Source organism: Crotalus tigris, unplaced genomic scaffold (genome assembly GCF_016545835.1).
Source record: "Crotalus tigris isolate CLP2741 ecotype Arizona unplaced genomic scaffold, ASM1654583v1 scf7180000023746.1698619, whole genome shotgun sequence".
In the NCBI taxonomy this organism is placed as follows: domain Eukaryota; kingdom Metazoa; phylum Chordata; class Lepidosauria; order Squamata; family Viperidae; genus Crotalus; species Crotalus tigris.
Window position 1 is genome coordinate 711,916 of NW_024100155.1, and position 17,901 is coordinate 729,816.

A 17,901-nucleotide genomic window follows, 5' to 3' on the forward strand; every position below is an offset into this window, starting at 1 on the left:
AGTGGCCCCCTCTGGTCAAGTCCTGCGTGTTTTCTCAACAGTTCCCCCCCCTCCCCATTCCTGCCACTTTGCATTAACGCGTCTTTTTCCTGGCCCGCCTGCAGATAGATAGCGCGCAGGCTTTTTGATGTGTAAGAACAATTCATTTGCCCTGCTCTAATTGCTTTCTGAGTGAGCCCACCCCTTCGCCTTCCCTCCTAGAGCTTGCTGCTAATTTTCACAGGTACGCACACCTGTGTGTGTGTGTCTGTGTGTGTGGTTTTGAGGTACGCACCCAGGCCCGCTTCTGGGCTCTTCCGTAAAGCCACCAAAGTCAAAGCAAATTGTTTCTGGAGAGTTGCCCAGCTTACCTCTTTTTCCCCCCTGGAGATTTTGATTCTAATCCTCCAATTTCAAACTTTTTGCACTAGGGGACAACCCAAAGGTCTTCCAAACGTTGACACCCGATCCATCTCCCACCCACCATCTTGCTTTCCTAGGAGACTAAGCAATCTCCTGCTGAAGGCTTCAGAGCAAATGGAAGTTAGGGATCCTCAGGTCCAGCTCTTTGGCAAAGACTCTCTTCCTACAGCCCCCCTCCTTACCTCCTGCTTCCTACATCTCAACTCTCTCCTTGAGTGTTGGGGAAGACCAACGGTTCTACCATGGGAGGCCTACTCGCCTCTGAAGCATCTGACAAGGCTGGGACGCCAATGTCTGAGCTTCCGAAGGCTCAACTAGAGCCTGGTGAAGCACCGCGCCAGATGGGACACTCAAGATCTGGAGAACTTCCCTCTTTGCCAAGAAACCATCTTCTCCGGGACAGGATGGAGAGTTGCGGTTTCAAAGACACCCCTAGACTCTTCCTCCCTGGCTGAAACCCTACTGGGCCTTCAAACCAGGTTCTTCTCCCTTGCCAATAAGGTTTAACACAAAGGATCTTTCAGAGAAGAGCAACTAAGATGATCAAAGGCCTGGAGACCAAAACATACGAAGAACGGCTGTGGGACTTGGGTTTGGCCAGTCTAAAGAAGAGAAGAAATAGGGGAGACACGATAGCAGTGTGCCAGTATCTCAGGGGCTGCCACAAAGAAGAGGGGGTCAAATTATTCTCCAAAGCACCAGAGGGCAGGACGAGAAACAATGGTTGGAAGCTGATCAAGGAGAGAAGCAACCTGGAATTAAGGAGAAACGTCCTGACAGGGAGGACAATTAACCAGTGGAACAGCTTGCCACCAGAAATCGTGGGTGCTCCATCACTGGAGGTTTTTAAGGAGACTGGACATTCACCTGTCTGGGATGGTGTAGGTCCTCCTGCTTGAGGAGGAGGCTGGACTGGAAGACCTCCAAGGTCCCTTCCAGCTCTATTCTATACTTATAGCTCCTGCAAAGTGTGTTTGTCTATCAAATTGTTGTTGTTGTTAATTGCGAAGTCGTGTCCGACCCATCGCGACTCCATGGGCCACGTTCCTCCAGGCCTTCCTGTCCTCTACCATCTTCTGGAGTCCCTTGAAGCTCATGCCTATTGCTTCAGGGACTCCATCCAGCCACCTCCTTCTCTGTCGTCCCCTTCTTCTCTTGCCCTCCATCTTTCCCAGCATCAGGCTCTTCTCCAGCGAGTCCTTCCTTCTCCTTAGGTGGCCAAAGGACTTGAGTTTCAGCTTCAGGATCTGGCCTTCTAAAGAGCAGTCGGGGTTGATCTCCTCTAGGACTGACCGGTTGGATCGCCTTGCAGTCCAGGGGACTCGCAGGAGTATGGACAGTACCAAAAGACTCCTGGTCCAAGGCCTGGTGACCTTCTGTTCCATGCGCTGCCTTCCCTTTAAATCCCATTTTCTCCGGTTTAGCTGGCTGAGCTGTGTTTCAGCTCAGTGACCCACTTTTTTGTGCTGCTCAGCAACGGAGGCCCTAACGAGGAGGCGAGCGTTGCTTTGTAGACCCTCACTTCCCTTAGGAAGGTAGAGGGAGGGACATTCCCCCCTCTACTCCCCAGATACATCAAGAAGCTGGTGCAGAGTCCAGGGCATGGCAACGGGCACGCTGCCAAGCTGCGCCCCTGTGCCAAGGCAGAAAAAAGTTCTCAAAAATGCCAAGGGCTTAGCCCAGAGTCGCCCAGGAGAAACGCTTGCCTCAAATCCGACGAGACTCACAGACCGATAAGCTCCTCTGAAAATTTCTGCAGGGCTAGGCTTTGGATACCAAGGGAGATTGTGAACAAAATAATAGTAATCATCATCATCATCATCATCATCATCTGCCTATCCCAGGTCCTGGGTAAGGACTCAATAGGTAGACAAAATGCCAAATCCAGTCTGAACATCTGGCTGACTGTGCGATGATCAATCATCAATAATAATAATAATAATAAAGTCGGAAGGGAACTTGGAGGTCTTCTAGTCCAACCCCCTGCTCAGGCAGGAAACCCTACACCATTCCGGACAAATGGCTGTCCAGTCTCTTCTTAAAAACTTCCAGTGTTGGAGCATTCACCGTTTCTGGAGGCAGGTGGTTCCACTGGTTAATTGTTCTCGCTGTCAGGAATTTTCTCCTTAGTTCTAGGTTGCTTCTCTCCTTGATTAGTTCCCATCCGACGCTTCTTGTCCTGCCTTCAGGTGCTTTGGAGAATAGCTTGACTCCCTCTTCTTTGGGGCAGCCCCTGAAATACTGGAAGGCTGCTATCATGTTCCCCCTCGTCCTGATCTTCATTAGACTAGACATACCCAATTCCAGCAACTGTTCCTTATCTGTATTAGCCTCCAGTCCCCTGATCATCTTTGTTGCTCTTCTCTGTATGCTTTCTAGAGTCTCAACATCTTTTTTACATCGTGGCGACCAAACCTGGATGCAGGATTCCAAGTGTGGCCTTACAAAGCCTTGTAAAGTGGCATTAACACTTCACGTGATCTTGATTCTATCCCTATGACTCATTTTTTTTCCCCACGAGAGACTTGGGCTAGTTGAGGAAGCTTAAATATGGAGGAGGCACGCTTCCTACTTCTCTGTACCAATATAGGTACATTCATCAAATGAAGGGCTCCTCAGAAATGTGGTGTCAATTAGATCCTCAAGAGAAGAAACTTTCAACAACATCACTATGAGGATTGACTGGCTGGAAGACTTGGTTGTCCACTTTGCCTTACCCTGTCCAGGAGATGGGGATGTTCTATGAAGAACCTCTACCAAAAACCATGAAGAACGCCTACCAAAACCTATGAAGAACTTCTACCAAAACCTATGAAGAACATCTACCAAAACCGTGGACTTCACGGTTGAAATCCAACATAGAGAGACGCCCCCTTGGAGAAGACAGGGTCCTACTCTTCACCCCCACCTATACAACTCACAGCAGAGACATCCTTGCCTTATAGCACAGGAAAGAGGAATAATCCTAAAACAGTCAAAATCTGCTTCTCCAAAGTCATTGCAGCATGCTAAGAAGAGTTAGCGCTAAACTTTACTACTATTATTATTATAAAAGAATGTACAGGCAGGAAAAATCCCCAAAAACAAAAAATTGGCTTTTCGCGAAACCGTCTCCTTCACTAGCTTGAGGAAGCACCCTCCCTTAAAATAAGATGACAAAACGTTTGGGCTGCCAAAATCTTCTCAAGCTGAAGAGAGGGCAGAAGGTACCTGCCCACGAGTTCTTCACTCACTTTCCTTGGGGGAAACTGGGAAGGACCTCTAGTTTTGTCAACATATGGAGAGTCTGAAGGTCAGATCTGGAGGGTCTCTTGGGAACTCAAGCGAGCAAGACAATTGTCACACCTTTCCCTGGTGTTGCAAGGGACGGGTAAGGTCCACCAGGATGGACCAGGAGGAGCAAGACAATTGTCACACCTTTCCCTGGAGTTGCAACGGACGGGTAAGGTCCACCAGGATAGACCAGGAGCATCCAGCAGTGGTGGAGAACAAGAGTTCCTCTTCAAACGGCCATCCAGGGATGCCTCGGGCCCTACTCTATGTGTTTGGGAGCAAACTAAAGGCAGCTCTCAAAGCCTTGAAAAACACACGTTCCTGAGCTCAGCGGAGACGTTGGATCTGCGTTCCTTCCCACTTCAGGGATTCCGTCTCTCGTGTGCAAAATTGTTTGCACTCCAGCGGCTTTGCCCATCACCGGAGTCAGGGTGGAGGGAAGAAGGCACCAAGCTGCGGAGTTACAAGGGATGAACAAGGTCCACCAGAAGGGACCAGGAGCATCCACCAGCGGTGGAGAGAGCAAGAGTTCCTCTTCAAACAGAAGAGCATCCGGGGACACCTCGTGCCCTACTCTGGGTTTCAGGCCGGACTAAATGTGCAATTTTCCAGTCCTCAGCGAGGAATGAGGGGGAAGGTCCGCGGGGAAGGAAAGGGGCAGACAGGTGTCACGCTCAGACCAACCAGGCCCAGCTAACAAAACAGACGCGGGCTCATTTCCCCCCCCCCAAGCCACCCAGCCACCCCCACTTATCCGGCAAAGACAATGAGACACCCCACCAGCCAGCCAGCCAGCCGAATTACAGCCTCCGCACAGCCACATTTCAGCACTCGGCCTCTGGCCCAATCAGGAGGCGAACTCCGGCACGGCTGTGGCTCAGCAAATCGGCGCCGTCCCTGGTCCGCACGAGACGGGCCTTCCTTCTGTCCATCATCTGGGTCATATATAGTTCAATTCAAGTGGAGCAGACAGGACTGGGAAGAAGGGCTGGCGTGCGCACAATCCCTGTCTAGCTTGCCTGCTGGAGGCAACGGCCTCCTGAAAGGGACAAACCCACGGCTGGGGCGTGGGTGTGTGTGTGTGGGTGTGTGTGTGTCTCGCTCTCAAGCTGGTTCCAGCCCCGGATCTTCGCCGCCACCCCCAGGATCTCCACCTTCCTCGAAGCCAAAGTGGCCAGAATGGATCTCTTACGCGCCCTTGACCCTCCAGTCCAGTCCGGCACCACCTGAAACTTTGGAGGAACGCAGGATCCGGCTGCCGAAGACGGAATGGCGGGCTCGCCGAGTGGGGTCCAAGCCACCTCCTGTCCCCCTGCACGCGCACGCACACACACACACACACACACACCTCGGCCAGGTAAGCCTTTGAACCCCTTCCCCTTTGATCCTTGCTTCGCGCTAAAAGGGAGCCCGGGGAGAGCGACGGAGTGCCCCGGTTGTCTCCGCGCGCCACCCCAGCCCTGTCAGCACGTTTTTTTCCTTCTGGGCTCACTTCTGCACGTGCTCCTTTGTTCTCCACAACAGAAGCTTTTTATATACTTCTCATAATATGAGCCAGCTGGAGGGAGGCACAAACGGAGGGAAGGGTCGGAGAGAAGCCCCAACGCGCCGCCCCAGAGCGTAACAGCTCGTCTTTCTTAAGAGCTGGCAGACGGGCAAGAAGACGGGCAGCGCGGGAGAGGAGAAGAAAGAGAAAAAAGAGAGACGTGCAAGGCTTGGGCTGCCGAAGTTGGCGGGCAGAGGAGAGAGGGAGAAAGAGAGGAAGAAAGAAAGAAAGAAAGAAAGAAAGAAAGAAAGAAAGAAAGAAAGAAAGAAAGAAAGAAAGAAAGAAGAAGGAAGGAAGGAAGGAAGGAAGGAAGGAAGGAAGGAAGGAAGGAAGGAAGGAAGGAAGGAAGGAAGGAAGGAAAGAAAGACCCTATCAAATGGATGTAACTGAACACTTGCCTCAAAGGCACCGAGACGGACGCCGAACAGAGCCAGCCGCCAATGGACAAAGGCAGACAATCCCAGGTTATGCCCCTCCAGCCGTGGACCAGACAGGTCAGCCAGCTGCTGGGGGGGGGGCGTGGACAGGGGGGCCGGGAGGGTGAGGCACTCATGCTCCCAGCCGTGGCAACAGTGGGGCCTTGGGACCTGCCAGCCATTTTCCCCCAACTGTATGTTTGTGTGTGTGTGTCTGTGGAAGGGGGGGGGGCTTTGTGCTGTCTAAAGGAATGTGCTACTCGGAAGATGATTTTTGGAAGCTGGGGGGGGGGAGAGAGAGAGAGACGGGGAGGAGGAGAAGGGAAGGGAGAAGATTCAGGGGTGGGGGCATGCTCGCTCCCCCCTCCCTCTCCCCATTCTCCCCCCACCCTGCCAGTCGCGTCTGCTTTTGTCTAGCTCCCCATAATCTGTGCGTGCACGGCAGCTTAAGTTTTCCCGGGGACGGAAGAAAAAGGGGCCCCACCTGAGATTTGGCAGGCCGAGTTACAAAGCCGAGGGGGTGCCCGGCTTCCTCAAAACCAGATTCAGCAGCCCCCAAAAGGGAGGGAGGGAAGGAGAAAGAGAGGAGGGGGCTTAATTTCAGAAGCGGCCCCCAACAGACCCGAAGGAGCTTGACCTGGGTGTGATTTGACCTGGGTGTGATCTTTCTCCGGGCACATCTGAGACCGTTACAGGTGACCCAGTTCAGGACTTGGGTCACCGTGCGGCTATGTCTCTCTCTCTCTCTCTCTCTCTCTCTCTCTCTCTCTCTCTCTCTCTCTCTCTCTCTCTCTCTCTCTCGGACCACCCACCAGCCTGCTTTCCCTCTGCCGATGCTGCCTGCTGCGCCCCACTGGGGGACCTCAGAATGGGACCCCCCTGAAATATCACAGCCTTCTTTACAGGCACACCAGGTGCAAAACTCGAGGGACGAGTGCTCTCCGCGTGGAAATTGGCCAGCTCAATGCCCTGTTTTTTTTTGGTGGGGCAGCTGGGCACAATTAGGGGAGCGGGCAAAGAGCAGAATCCTCATGCTGGGCTGTCAGGCTGGACAGCCAATAACCCTCGCCCCACCCATTTACGATGGAGTAAGGCATCTTCCCACCGAGAGTCCCCTCTAACGTGCATTTTGCTGAATATCCCAATCCTCTCTCTTCACTGGATGCCCAAATCGGTAGCAAACCCCCCCCCATGCCGGCCTTCCTTGCAATTTAGGCTCAGTCAAATCTAAACACACACCCCCCAAAATTTTGCCCTCTCACTCACGCTCCAACCTGAAAAACAAACTGCTTTTTTTAAAATCCCCTTTTTCCAAAAGCACAATCCGCCGCCCCTATTAAGACAAAACCCCGGGTTGCAAAAGTCAGACAAACCGTGTTGGAAGTCGGGTTTCCTGAATTTGGGGTGGGGGAGAAAGCGTGTGGCAAAGGAGGCTTGGTCTGGCTTGCAGCCGGCCGCTGGAGCGAGCCCCCTTCGTACCGCCAGCTACCTGGATTTGAATAGTTTCCAGACAGCAATCATTTCGGCTCTGTCACTCTTCGGGCCCGCCGGACAATGGAGCGTTCTCCGGCGGGAGCCATGACACACAAAGGGGGCAGGGGAGGCAAACAGGAAATTGCGGCCTGCGTTCCTCCGTGGATGCCCCCCCTCCCCACCCCAGCCTGAATCACCCACCGCCAAGGGGATTGAGAGCTGGACGGCCCTCCCTCCATCAGGAGAAGGACAGTGGCCAACATCTGCCGCCCTTCTGAGTGGGGCTGCGGTTTAGAGAGAGTAAGAGAACCCACCATCCAAGCTGGGGGAGGGTCTCAGCTGCCCCCCCCCTGCTCCCCGGGTGGGTAGGTTTGTCACAGTTGCTGCTACAACAGGCGGGCGGGAGAGAAATCTGCCAAGACCCAAGACGACAGCCCTCGTGAAATCTGTGCCTCCCGTTGCGTGCATGAAGCCCCCAGGACTTCCATTTTCTCCCAAGAAACTTAGTTTAACCAAGAGGGCAAGCGGAGCCTTTGCACGGGGGGGGGTTCCCGATGATGCCTAAGGGCCTCTCTACAAGATATTAAGAGTTTCCTGAGAAGGTTAAGCATGGGACAAATCCTCCTTGTCATCACCATCACCATGATCTGTCCAATCGCCAGTTCCCACCAAGGAAACTTGGCACCCCTTCAAATCAAGTCAACGTAATAAGTAAAGATTCCTTAAAATGTTGACTTGGCGTGGAATTCTCTTCTTTCTAATGAAGAGGCACATCTGGAGGGTAGCCACCTCTGGGATTTGGAGGGGGCTCTCAACTCGTTGACAACAGCAAGGATGGCCTTCGACCGCCAGAACTGCCCAACGTCATTTGGCTTTAAGGACAGCATGGGGTAAAGCAGGGGGGGTCTTCAAACTTGGCCCTTTGATGACTTGTGGACTTCAACTCCCAGAATTCCTCAGCCAGGCATGCTGAATTCTGGGAGTTGGAGTCCACAAGTCATAAAAGGGCCATGTTTGAGGACTCCTGGGGTAAAGGAAGATCATTTCTAAGGCCACTTTCTATTCTTGCATTGGGGATGCCTAGATGAGAGGTGGAACCATCTGGAGAAGTTCCTCTGTCTTCAAAGACAGATGTCCTCAAAGGGAGACTTCACCAGAAGGCACCCCTTCATGTCACAGATGTGATGAGGTCTACCTTGGTTTTGGACCTTCTCTAAAGAAGGCAAGGGAGAAAACTCACTCTCCTCTTTCCCCGGCACCATCCCTGGTGGCCAAGGGAGCAGAGGACCTCTGGGTGGGACTTCCACATCAAGCCTCCAGTCCGCTAAGCCCATGGTTAAGTCAGGTCATCTTGGACTCAAAAAGAGCTGCTGGGCAAACCCCGCCAACCACAGCTTGCACCCTACTTGAGACGAAGACCTGGCAATGAGTCAGGCATGGAAGTGGCCTTCAGAAAGATCCATTCAGTCGTTCGGAGCTGTGGAACATGGTCTACACGAGCCGGTCCAGCCAAACAAGCTTTTAGCTGAACCCTTTCTGATTCCGCGCTCTCTGAATTAAAAGCAACAGCGAAGAGGAAGGCCTACTGGCGCAGCAGTTAGGGTGCAGTACTGCAGGCCACTCTAGCTGACTATGTTCAGCAGGTCAGCGGTTCAAATCTCACCGGCTCAAGGTTGACTCAGCCTTCCCTCCTTCCGGGGTAGGTAAAATGAGGACCCAGATTGTTGGGGGCAATGTAAATATATATATATACATTGCTTACTGGTGCGCACCGCTTAGAGAGTGCTCGCACTTAAAAGCGGTATATAAGTCTCATAAACAAATAAATAAACAAATAAATACTTGAAGGACCTTCTAACTATCTGAGGACTTTTTCCTAAGTCCTAATTGCCTTCCCATGTTATTGCTCTCGCAGTTTCTGTAACTTCTGAGCAGACACTGGGCGAGGAGGCTTCCTTTTCCGCTGGACTTTTGCGTGTCGTCTCCTTAAGCTGAGACGACACGCCAGATCCTGGCAAACGAGCCACAGAGATGTGGCAGGACGGTTCGGCCTTCATCATTACGTCCATTCACGTCACTGCCACGGCCGCGCCATCCCCATTGCTCCGGTCTAAAGATTCCCATCGTGCAGCCTCTGGCTTCCCTTTCCGTTCAGTGGATATTAAGGTCAATTAGGAATAATGGAAGGCGAAAAGCTTGCCAAGGAGATTAGACATCCCCAACGCTCCGGACCAGGCTGAGCTTGTCTGTCAACGTGACCTAGATTTCAGGAGAAACCCGTTTTGTTTGCTTAACTGCACATTCAAGTGCGGCAACCCGTCTTCCTTCCCACCCACCCCGGGCTCTCTCGGGCAAAATAATTGACATTTCTCAAATCCAAAAGAATGTCTTCTCCGCAAGGAACTCAGAAGGCACGTAGCAAGCGTTCTTCAGAAGAGAACATCGCTGCCTGGGATTCCCATCCGACTTAGGCCCTTGGCCGAGCTGGCTGTGCCTTCTGGGTAGCGAGGTCCCATCGGGAAGGGAAGGGCAGGCATCGCCAACCAAGCTGCCGAACTGAGCGAAAAGTCTGCTATCCGGGGTGAGGGGTGGGACCCAAGTCCTTTCCTTGGTTTGGATGCTCACCCTTGTCAGAAAATTGGCAAAGCAGAAGAATCCATATGTCAAAATTTTTCAGACCTCAGGCTCTGGATGGTATCTTGGCATTCTTAAAAGCAGGGCTAATAAACCACCATTGACAGGAAACCTTAGGCTATGTTACAGAGACGCAGAGAGTCAAACGTGGCTACTTCTAGTCTTTGATCCCTAACTAGGTGCCCAGCCAAGCTGCCAGCCTCTGCAACTGAGCTCTTCTTCTTTAGCGCCAAGACAGGTCTAGTTAGTGACGTTCACAGGAGTGCCAGCTTGCGTAATATTCACAATTTCTGATTTACTAACAGCTGGGCTTTCTTGCAGAAAAGAGTCCCGGTGGTGGAGACGTTCTGGAAGCTCTAAAGACGTTGAGTTGGAAGGAAGCCTCAGCACTTGGATGGACCTGCACCTTGGCCGCACGGACTGGGGAAGAGCAGATCCTGAAAAGACGGGCTACAAAAACCCGGAGCGTGTTGGAATTATTTGCAAATTGGGGAAAGCTGTTTTCTCTCCACCTGGTTAAGCTGAATAAAACCGAGGGAGCAGGATTCGTTGCGGTGGACTGCCGTCCCTGTGAAATTCTGAACTCCAGTTGGCTTCCCAACACATTTTTCTTCTGTTTTGGGCCTGAAGCAGAGGTCCACCTGCCCTCACCAGGAGAGCTTGTCCCACACCAAAGCTACCCCAAGAGGTTAGTCCTCTTGGTTAAGGAAGGTGAAGATATGGCACAGAAAGGTAGGTGGAAAATGGAAGTCTGGCTTTATGGGACAGGAGGTCCTTCACGGCCTTGACACAAGCAACCAAACCATCAAACAGCTTTATAAAACCCTAGTATGGCCACACCTGGAATACTGCAGCCACTTTTGGTCACCAGACTACAAAAAAGAGGTTGAGAGTTTGGAAAAAAAATTCAGAGAAGAGCAGCTGAGGATCCAAGGCCTGGAGACCAAAACATACGAAGAACGGCTGCAGGACTTGGGTTTGGCTAGTCTAAAGAAAAGAAGAAATAGGGGAGACAGGATAGCAGTGTTCCAGTATCTGGGGGGCTGCCACAAAGAAAAGGGCGTCAACAATTTACCTCTGTAGTTTTGGATTTTAGCAGAGCAATAACCGCACAAATAAAAATTGGACCGACCGCATTTTGCACGGCTAGGATGAAATCGCTGCGCCAGGATTTTCAGAACAAGCGAATGCCGAGATGTCCAATGAATGAACGCCCAGAGCGAGCGTTCCTGGAAACTCTCTATTATTGTGTCCTCTTTGCAAGGTGGCTCTTTCAAAGGAAACCTGAAACACGACAAATCGCTAATGATGTGAAAAACTCCACGCATTTCAACCGAACCGAAGAAGGTATTTTCAACGGTGGGGGTGGCTTATTGGTTCCGTCTTGGGTTTGTTTTGGAGAAAGGTGCACCGGAAGAATAGAATAGAATAGAATAGAATAGAATAGAATAGAATAGAATAGAATAGAATAGAATAGAATAGAATAGAATAGAATTAAGGAATAGAATAGAATAGAATAGAAATAAGGAATAGAATAGAATAGAATAGAATAGAATAGAATAGAATAGAATAGAATAGAATAGAATATGGAGCAGGATAGGACAGGACAGGACAGAAGAAAAATAAGGAATAGAAATAGAATAGCATAGAATAGAATAGAATGTGGAATAGAACAGAACAGAACAAGACAGGACAGGACAGGATAAAAGAGAAGAGAAACAAGGAATAGAAATAAGGAATAGAACAGAATGGAACAGAATAGAACAGAATAGAATGTGGAACAGAACAGGACAGGACAGGACAGAAGAGAAATAAGGAATAGAAATAGAATAGCATAGCATAGAATAGAACAGAATAGAATATGGAATAGAACAGAACAAGACAGGACAGGATAGGATAGGATAGAAGAGAAATAAGGAATAGAAATAAGGAATAGAACAGAATAGAACAGAGTGGAACAGAACAGAACAGAACAGAGCTGGAAGGGACCTTGGAGGTCTTCTATTCCAACCCCCTGCTCAAGCAGGAGATCCTATCACCTCCAGTGATGGAGCGCCCACAATTTCTGGTGGCAAGCTGTTCCACTGGTTAATTGTCCTCCCTGTCAGGAAGTTTCTCCTTAATTCCAGGTTGCTTCTCTCTTTGGTCAGTTTCCATCCGTTGTTTCTCGTCCTGCCCTCTGGTGCTTTGGTGAATAACATGACACCCCTCTTCTTTGTGGCAGCCCCTCAAATAATAAACTATAAATAATACAGTATATATGCGTTGTAATAATAAATATGCGTTAGTGCGCCATCGGCCTGTTCCTAGCAAAATCTCCTAGCCATTCCTCTCCAACAACTGAAGGAGAAGAAAAATGCACATTCTGAAGTGGCTTTCCAAGAATGCACAAAAAAACCCACTCCCTCCGTAGAATCTTCCTTCTGCTACTTGGAATTTTCTGGACTACCTTACGCGCCCAGCAAACGTTTTTACAACGGCCGGCGCATCGTTGCTTTCCGCAGCTTCGCAAAGGGCTCAAATTGTTCAACCGGGTGGTGTCCACGTGGGCTAGCTGGCACTCCCCAAACTAGGTTTTCCATCCTAGTTCCATCCTCAAGGGTTGAAGACAGCCAACAAGCCAGCAAAAACTACGATAGCTAATTGCAGACGACGGCATGACGAGGCTACGATGTCAAAAGCGACACAGGTTCGCTCGGTTACAATGCGGCATGTGTGCAAACCAGGGAACGCTGAAACGTCACGCACAATTGCCCGGGATTACCGACGATATGGCCACATCCAGCTTATCACAAGGCAGGAGGGACGCGCACGGAGGCCCGGGCCGTCCGAAGACAGCCCGTTGCGGCTTACGATAGCTTCAGTGAACATTCAACGCTGTCGGTGAGTTTGAACCTCTCGGGATAAACCACCGATCGTTGATTGTACCTTGAGGTTTATCACAGTCCTCACACACACACACACACACACAAAATGCCTCCAGGCATACAATTCACCAGCTGGGCGGTGTGATGCGTGCAGGAGAACTCACGAGCTTCAACAGAGACCCATTGCTTCGCTACAGGGGTCCCCAACACCCCGGGCTGGAGCCCGGCACCGGTCCACGGCACGTCAGTAACCGGTCCGTGCAAATAAGCGAAGTCCCATCCGCAGGATGCAGGCAGCGTGCGAAACCATGAACTTTCGTAGAGATGGGAAGGTGTAGAAAAAAAAGGGGGGGGAAATGATTCCCCCCCCCAATTTTTGCAGTTTTGTTCCACACCTTCGGGGGGGGGGTTTTCGCCATTTTTTTCCAAATGGCTTTTTTCCAAAGCCGTTTGGAAAAAAAATAAATTTAAAAAACCCAACAATTTTTCCAGGTGTTTTTGTAGATCTGCCCATCCGGTCTGTGGGCAAAGCTCTCTCCACGGAACCGGTTCCCGGTGACCCCAAAAGGTTGGGGGAGGCTGCTCTACGAGGTCTTGAACCCAACGCCGGTGTTGTCGTCCGGAGAGCACAAATAATGGCTGCACTCAACATTCATTGCTGTCGGTGGGTTTCGGGTTCGGTCAGCCCTCTGGCCAATGAATGCAAACTGCGGATCAAACAGCAGCAGGACAGAGGCTGGACACCCCCCACCCAGACCCCCAGATCTCCTCCTGCAGGTCCAAAGCATCCCCAGCCTTGACAAATGCACGCACACACACAATACACCCAGACGCACAGCCAATACAGAGAGTCCTCAGCTTAAATTGAGCCCAAGATTTCATTTTGGGTTAAGCGAGACATTTGCTAAGGGAGTTTTGCCCCGTTTTGCGACGTCTCTTGCTGCAGCCGTTGAGAGAATCGGTGCCGTTGTTCGCGAAAGGGGATCCTGTGAGCTGAGGGACTCTGCAACCGTTGTAAATGTGCGTCAGTTGCCGAGCGTCCGAACTTTGATTGCGTGACCGCGGGGATGCCAGAATAGTCGTAAGTGTGAAAGTGGTCATAAGTCTTTTTTCAGTGCCGTCACAACTTTGGTCACTAAATGAGGACTGCCTGGAATCTGCTTCTAACACACCACACAGGAAGCCCTTCCGAGCATCCCCAAGAGGCGGCTAGGACGGAGACATAATCAGAAGGGAGATTTGGGTCTGGACCAACGTCTTCAGGACGCGACAAACCTCGGCTCGCTCTTGCTAACTTCTGGATGGGAAGCAAGGGGATCTGGGGAGCCAGGGGTTTGGGGAGCCCTCTCCCCCAAAATCTATTCGAGGATTTGGGGGTGCTCCACACGGAGGCCATTCTCTGCCGTTCACAAGGCACCTTGAAACAAATCCAAAAACTCAGCTGACTTCAAGAGAGGAAGCAGTCAAAATCTGCGTACTCTGGATGCTGCCCTTAACCATGATTAAGCCACGGTCAAGTAAAGAAGGTGTCACTCACTGTAGACAGATACCAAGGATAGGGTGGGGGAGGATGGTCATCTCCCTTCCGTAGCACAACATACAGGCAGTCCTTGACTTAGGACAGTTGGTTCAAAGTTACGACCGTTTTTTCACAGTTGTGACCTTGGCCACGATCACGTGATTAAAATTCAGACGCTTGGGTCGTATTTATGACGGTCGCAGTGTCCCGGGCTCACGCGATCCCCTTTTGCGACGTTCCGACAAACAAAGTCAAGGGGGGGGGGGCAATCCAGATTCACTCAACTTATCCAGCGCAGTGATTCATTTAAGAACGATGGCGAGAAAGGTCATAAAAGGGGGGCCAAACTCGCTTAACAAATGTCTCACTTAACAACAGAACAAGGCTCGGCTCAATTGTGGGTCGTAAGTCCAGGATGGTGTGTGTGTGTGTGGGGGGGGGGAAACTAGCAGGACACCCCCTTTCCCCAAATTAGAGAAAGTCGTTACTTACTGCCAGCGTTCAAGAGCAGCATCGAAGAAGGGGTGTTCATCTGTTCAACATCTGCAGCTGGGAAGGGAAAGAAAGAAGAGAGCAGAGTCTAAGACGGGCTTGGAAAAAAATATATCAGATATTTTGTTCAACCGGTAGAGAGGGCTGCGTCGTTTATACCTCCTTGTTCTCCCACCGTCAGTCTTAAGCCAGGAATCCTGGCTTAATTACCCTGAGAGGAAGTCTAATGGGCCCCACTTTGATTGCACGCTTGCAGGAGTTGGGAAGGGCCAGTCTAGAGAAAAAAAGGACTAGGGGGGACATGATAGCAGCCTTCCAGTGTTTGAGGGGCTGCCACAAAGAAGAGGAGGGGGTCAACCTATTCACAAAAGCCCCTGAAAGCAGGACAAGAAACAATGGATGGAAACTGACCAAGGAGAGAAGCAACCTGGAATTAAGGAGAAACTTCCTAACAGTGAGGTCAATTAAGCAGTGGAACAGCTTGCCACTGACTCACGTTTATGATGGCTGATGTGTCCCGGGCGGCCTTCAAGCAAAGTCAGTGGGGAAGATGGATTCCCTTAACGGCGTGTGATTTAAATAACCGCAGGGACATGCTTAACAAATGGGGGGGGGAAAGCTGTAAAAACGGGGCCAAACCCACAACAAATGTCTTACTTGGCCCCATAAGCCCCCGTTAAGCCGCGGAGTGTCTGTATTTAGCAACGGCTGGGCCACCTTATGGAAACAGCCTAAGGTGCCAGCAGGATGCAGGCGCGCGCGCGCGCACACACACACACACACACACACACACACACACACACACGGGTCAAAATGGGACTCGCAGGATGGAGATCCCCCCCCCCCAGTCATCCTTGGCCACGGCAGGGCCGAGGGTCACTGCTACAAACCGTGCAAACGTTACACCAATGCACAAGTCCGCTGGGGCTGTACTTGGGTGTACGAAAATGAGGGACGAGGGATGGAGGGAGAACAGCCTGCCATGAAAGTTGGGGGGGGGGGGAATGGAGGAGAGAAAGGCTGGAAAGGACAACACAATCAAAGCCCCCTTGATCGGAGGACCAGCTGTTGCTGGCCGGGGCTCCTTGACCTTTGCCCTTTCCTCCGACCACGATGTGAAAAAGGGAAGGGGGGGGGAGAAACGCCAATTGTTGACCATCATTGTCCTGGGGCCTTGAAAGGAATAAATAATTTAGCACGCTGAGCTGATGGCCTTTTTTTGGGGTGGGGGGGGAGGGCTGTTTGGCTCTTTGGGGGCCTGCAATCAAGACCTGGGGTTGCTTTGACCGGTTCCCCTCTTTTTTTTTTATAGCCTAATTGGGTGCCATAACATAAATCAATTATTTCTCCTGTTTTAAGGGACAATGGGCGCCATTCTTCTCCGGGGGCCGGCCGGGCGCTCCTGTTCCCTTCCCAGCCTTCTGCCTGGGTCCTTTTTTTTTGAGTTTTACAGCTGTACAGTCAACACAAGGAGGGGAGAAGAAAACAGTCCGGCCACCACTGCAGGGTAGGGGGGACACACCGTGGGGTGGGGTGGTAAGGCTGCCCCACTCTGACCTTCTCCTGACCCGTGGCTGGCCTTGCCCCTGTTTATCCTAACCAAACTGGGGGGGGTGGGAGAGGGAGGGGTCCTTCCCCACAGAAATGAACTTAGCCTGAAGCTGCAGGAGAGGAGTTGACTTTGAGGGCCCCAGGTGAGACCCCGATTTTAGAATTAGAACAGAATGGAGCCGGAAGGGATCTTGGAGGTCTTCTAGTCCAGCCCCCCGCTGAAGCAGGAGAGCCTATACCAGTGGTTCTCAATCTGTGGGTCGGGACCCCATTTGGGGTCGAACGACCCTTTCACGGGGGTCACCAAACAACGCAGTCCGCCATTTCCCCCCCCCTTTTCCTTAGCTGTGCTCCTCCCCTTTATTCTGTTGGCTTTTGAAAGCCAATAGAACAGACTCTCTTGAATAGAGTCTCATTCTATTGGCTTTCCAAAGCCAATAGGAATGGTCCAGGCTGTCTCTGCCCTGCTGAGCCCGCCAAAAGTCCCATTCTGCAAACGGTGCTGCACCAATTGAGTCGTCCTCGACTTACGACCGGTTGAGTAGTCCTCGACTTACGACCAGTTGGGGGGGGGGTCGCGGCATTAAAAAGGTTGAGAACCACTGGCCTATACCGTCTCAGATAAGTCTCCTCTTAAAAGACTCCTGGCCAACTTCTCCACTCGTGGAGGAGAGGGCTGAGTGTGCCTCTTCAGCGGCACCGCCCACCAAATGAAACCCAAAGACACCTTTCTGTGTGTTGAAAGACTACAACTCCCAGCATCCCTAGCCAGAAGCACGGGGGGGGGGAGATACCGTCCCCGAGTAGCAGCAGAGCATGAGGTTGCAAAGAGGAGATGGGCCACTGCTTTGAAGAACGGGCGTTCCTCCTTAAAAAGGAATGAGCAGCTGGCCGAGGGAGGGGGGGAGAAGAGAGAGAGAGAGAAAAAAAAGAGAGGTGGTCTCATTTTGTTAAAATTCACCCTTCCAAAGAGGGGAGGGGTCCCCCACCGGGAAGAAAGCATCTTCACACCTACCAAAGGGCGGGTCATGTTCGGCGGAAGGCTCTTGAGAAAACCCTGGAAGAGAAGAGAAACAGATTTACTGCTATAAATGGGGGCTCATTTTTTAACACCGGCATTACAAAGGGGGTGGCTGGTCAAAAGGAGACCATGAGGAAGACATTGCTAGCCCTTTGGGGGCCCAGGGAGGGTCCCCCACCACCCTTCCCCCTTCCAAGGTTGGCCACCCCTTCTGGGTGGAAGCGTGGCCGAACGAACGCCAAGGAGGCTTTGGAAACACCCACCCAGGACACGGACCCTTGCGAGAAGCGATCCAGGCAAGCAAGCCAGCAGGACATGTGGAGAGGACCCCCCCAACTCTTTCTTGAGAGCGTGGTGTCCCACCTGCCCTCCATAATGGGAGAACCAAGGGCAGGAAAGTCCCACTGGCTACGTTTTGAGAGGTGGCAATCTAGGACCCCAATCCAGGTGCCGTTCGGTCAGGAAGACCCTCTAGGTTTGGCCAACTCTTCAGAGACCCACGCCCAAGACCCTCCAAGACAAGAGTAGGCAACCTTGGCTCTATTATGACACATGGACTTCAACTCCCAGAATTCCTGAGCCAGCATGGCTCAGCTTGGAAACTTCTCCCTTCCCCTCAGCATGGTTGGCTCAGGAATTCTGGGAGTTGAAGTCCACGAGTCATAAAAGAGCCAAGGTTGCCTACCCCTGCTCTAGGAGATATGACA

General features: G+C 51.6%; 1 protein-coding gene across 3 annotated transcripts in view; it reads right to left on the reverse strand.

Moving 5' to 3' along the window:
- The window catches only part of NR6A1 (nuclear receptor subfamily 6 group A member 1), a 52,234-nt gene that overhangs the window by 21,152 nt on the left and 13,181 nt on the right, over positions 1 to 17,901 (reverse strand). For 2 of the 3 annotated variants that reach the window (XM_039321588.1, XM_039321589.1), the window contains exons 2-3: positions 17,189 to 17,230; positions 14,623 to 14,679 (exon numbers count right to left, since the gene is read on the reverse strand). In XM_039321588.1, the coding sequence (XP_039177522.1) occupies positions 14,623 to 14,679; positions 17,189 to 17,230 (99 nt within the window). The remainder of the gene's footprint in view (positions 1 to 14,622; positions 14,680 to 17,188; positions 17,231 to 17,901) is intronic. The other variant, XM_039321590.1, reaches the window with a different exon arrangement.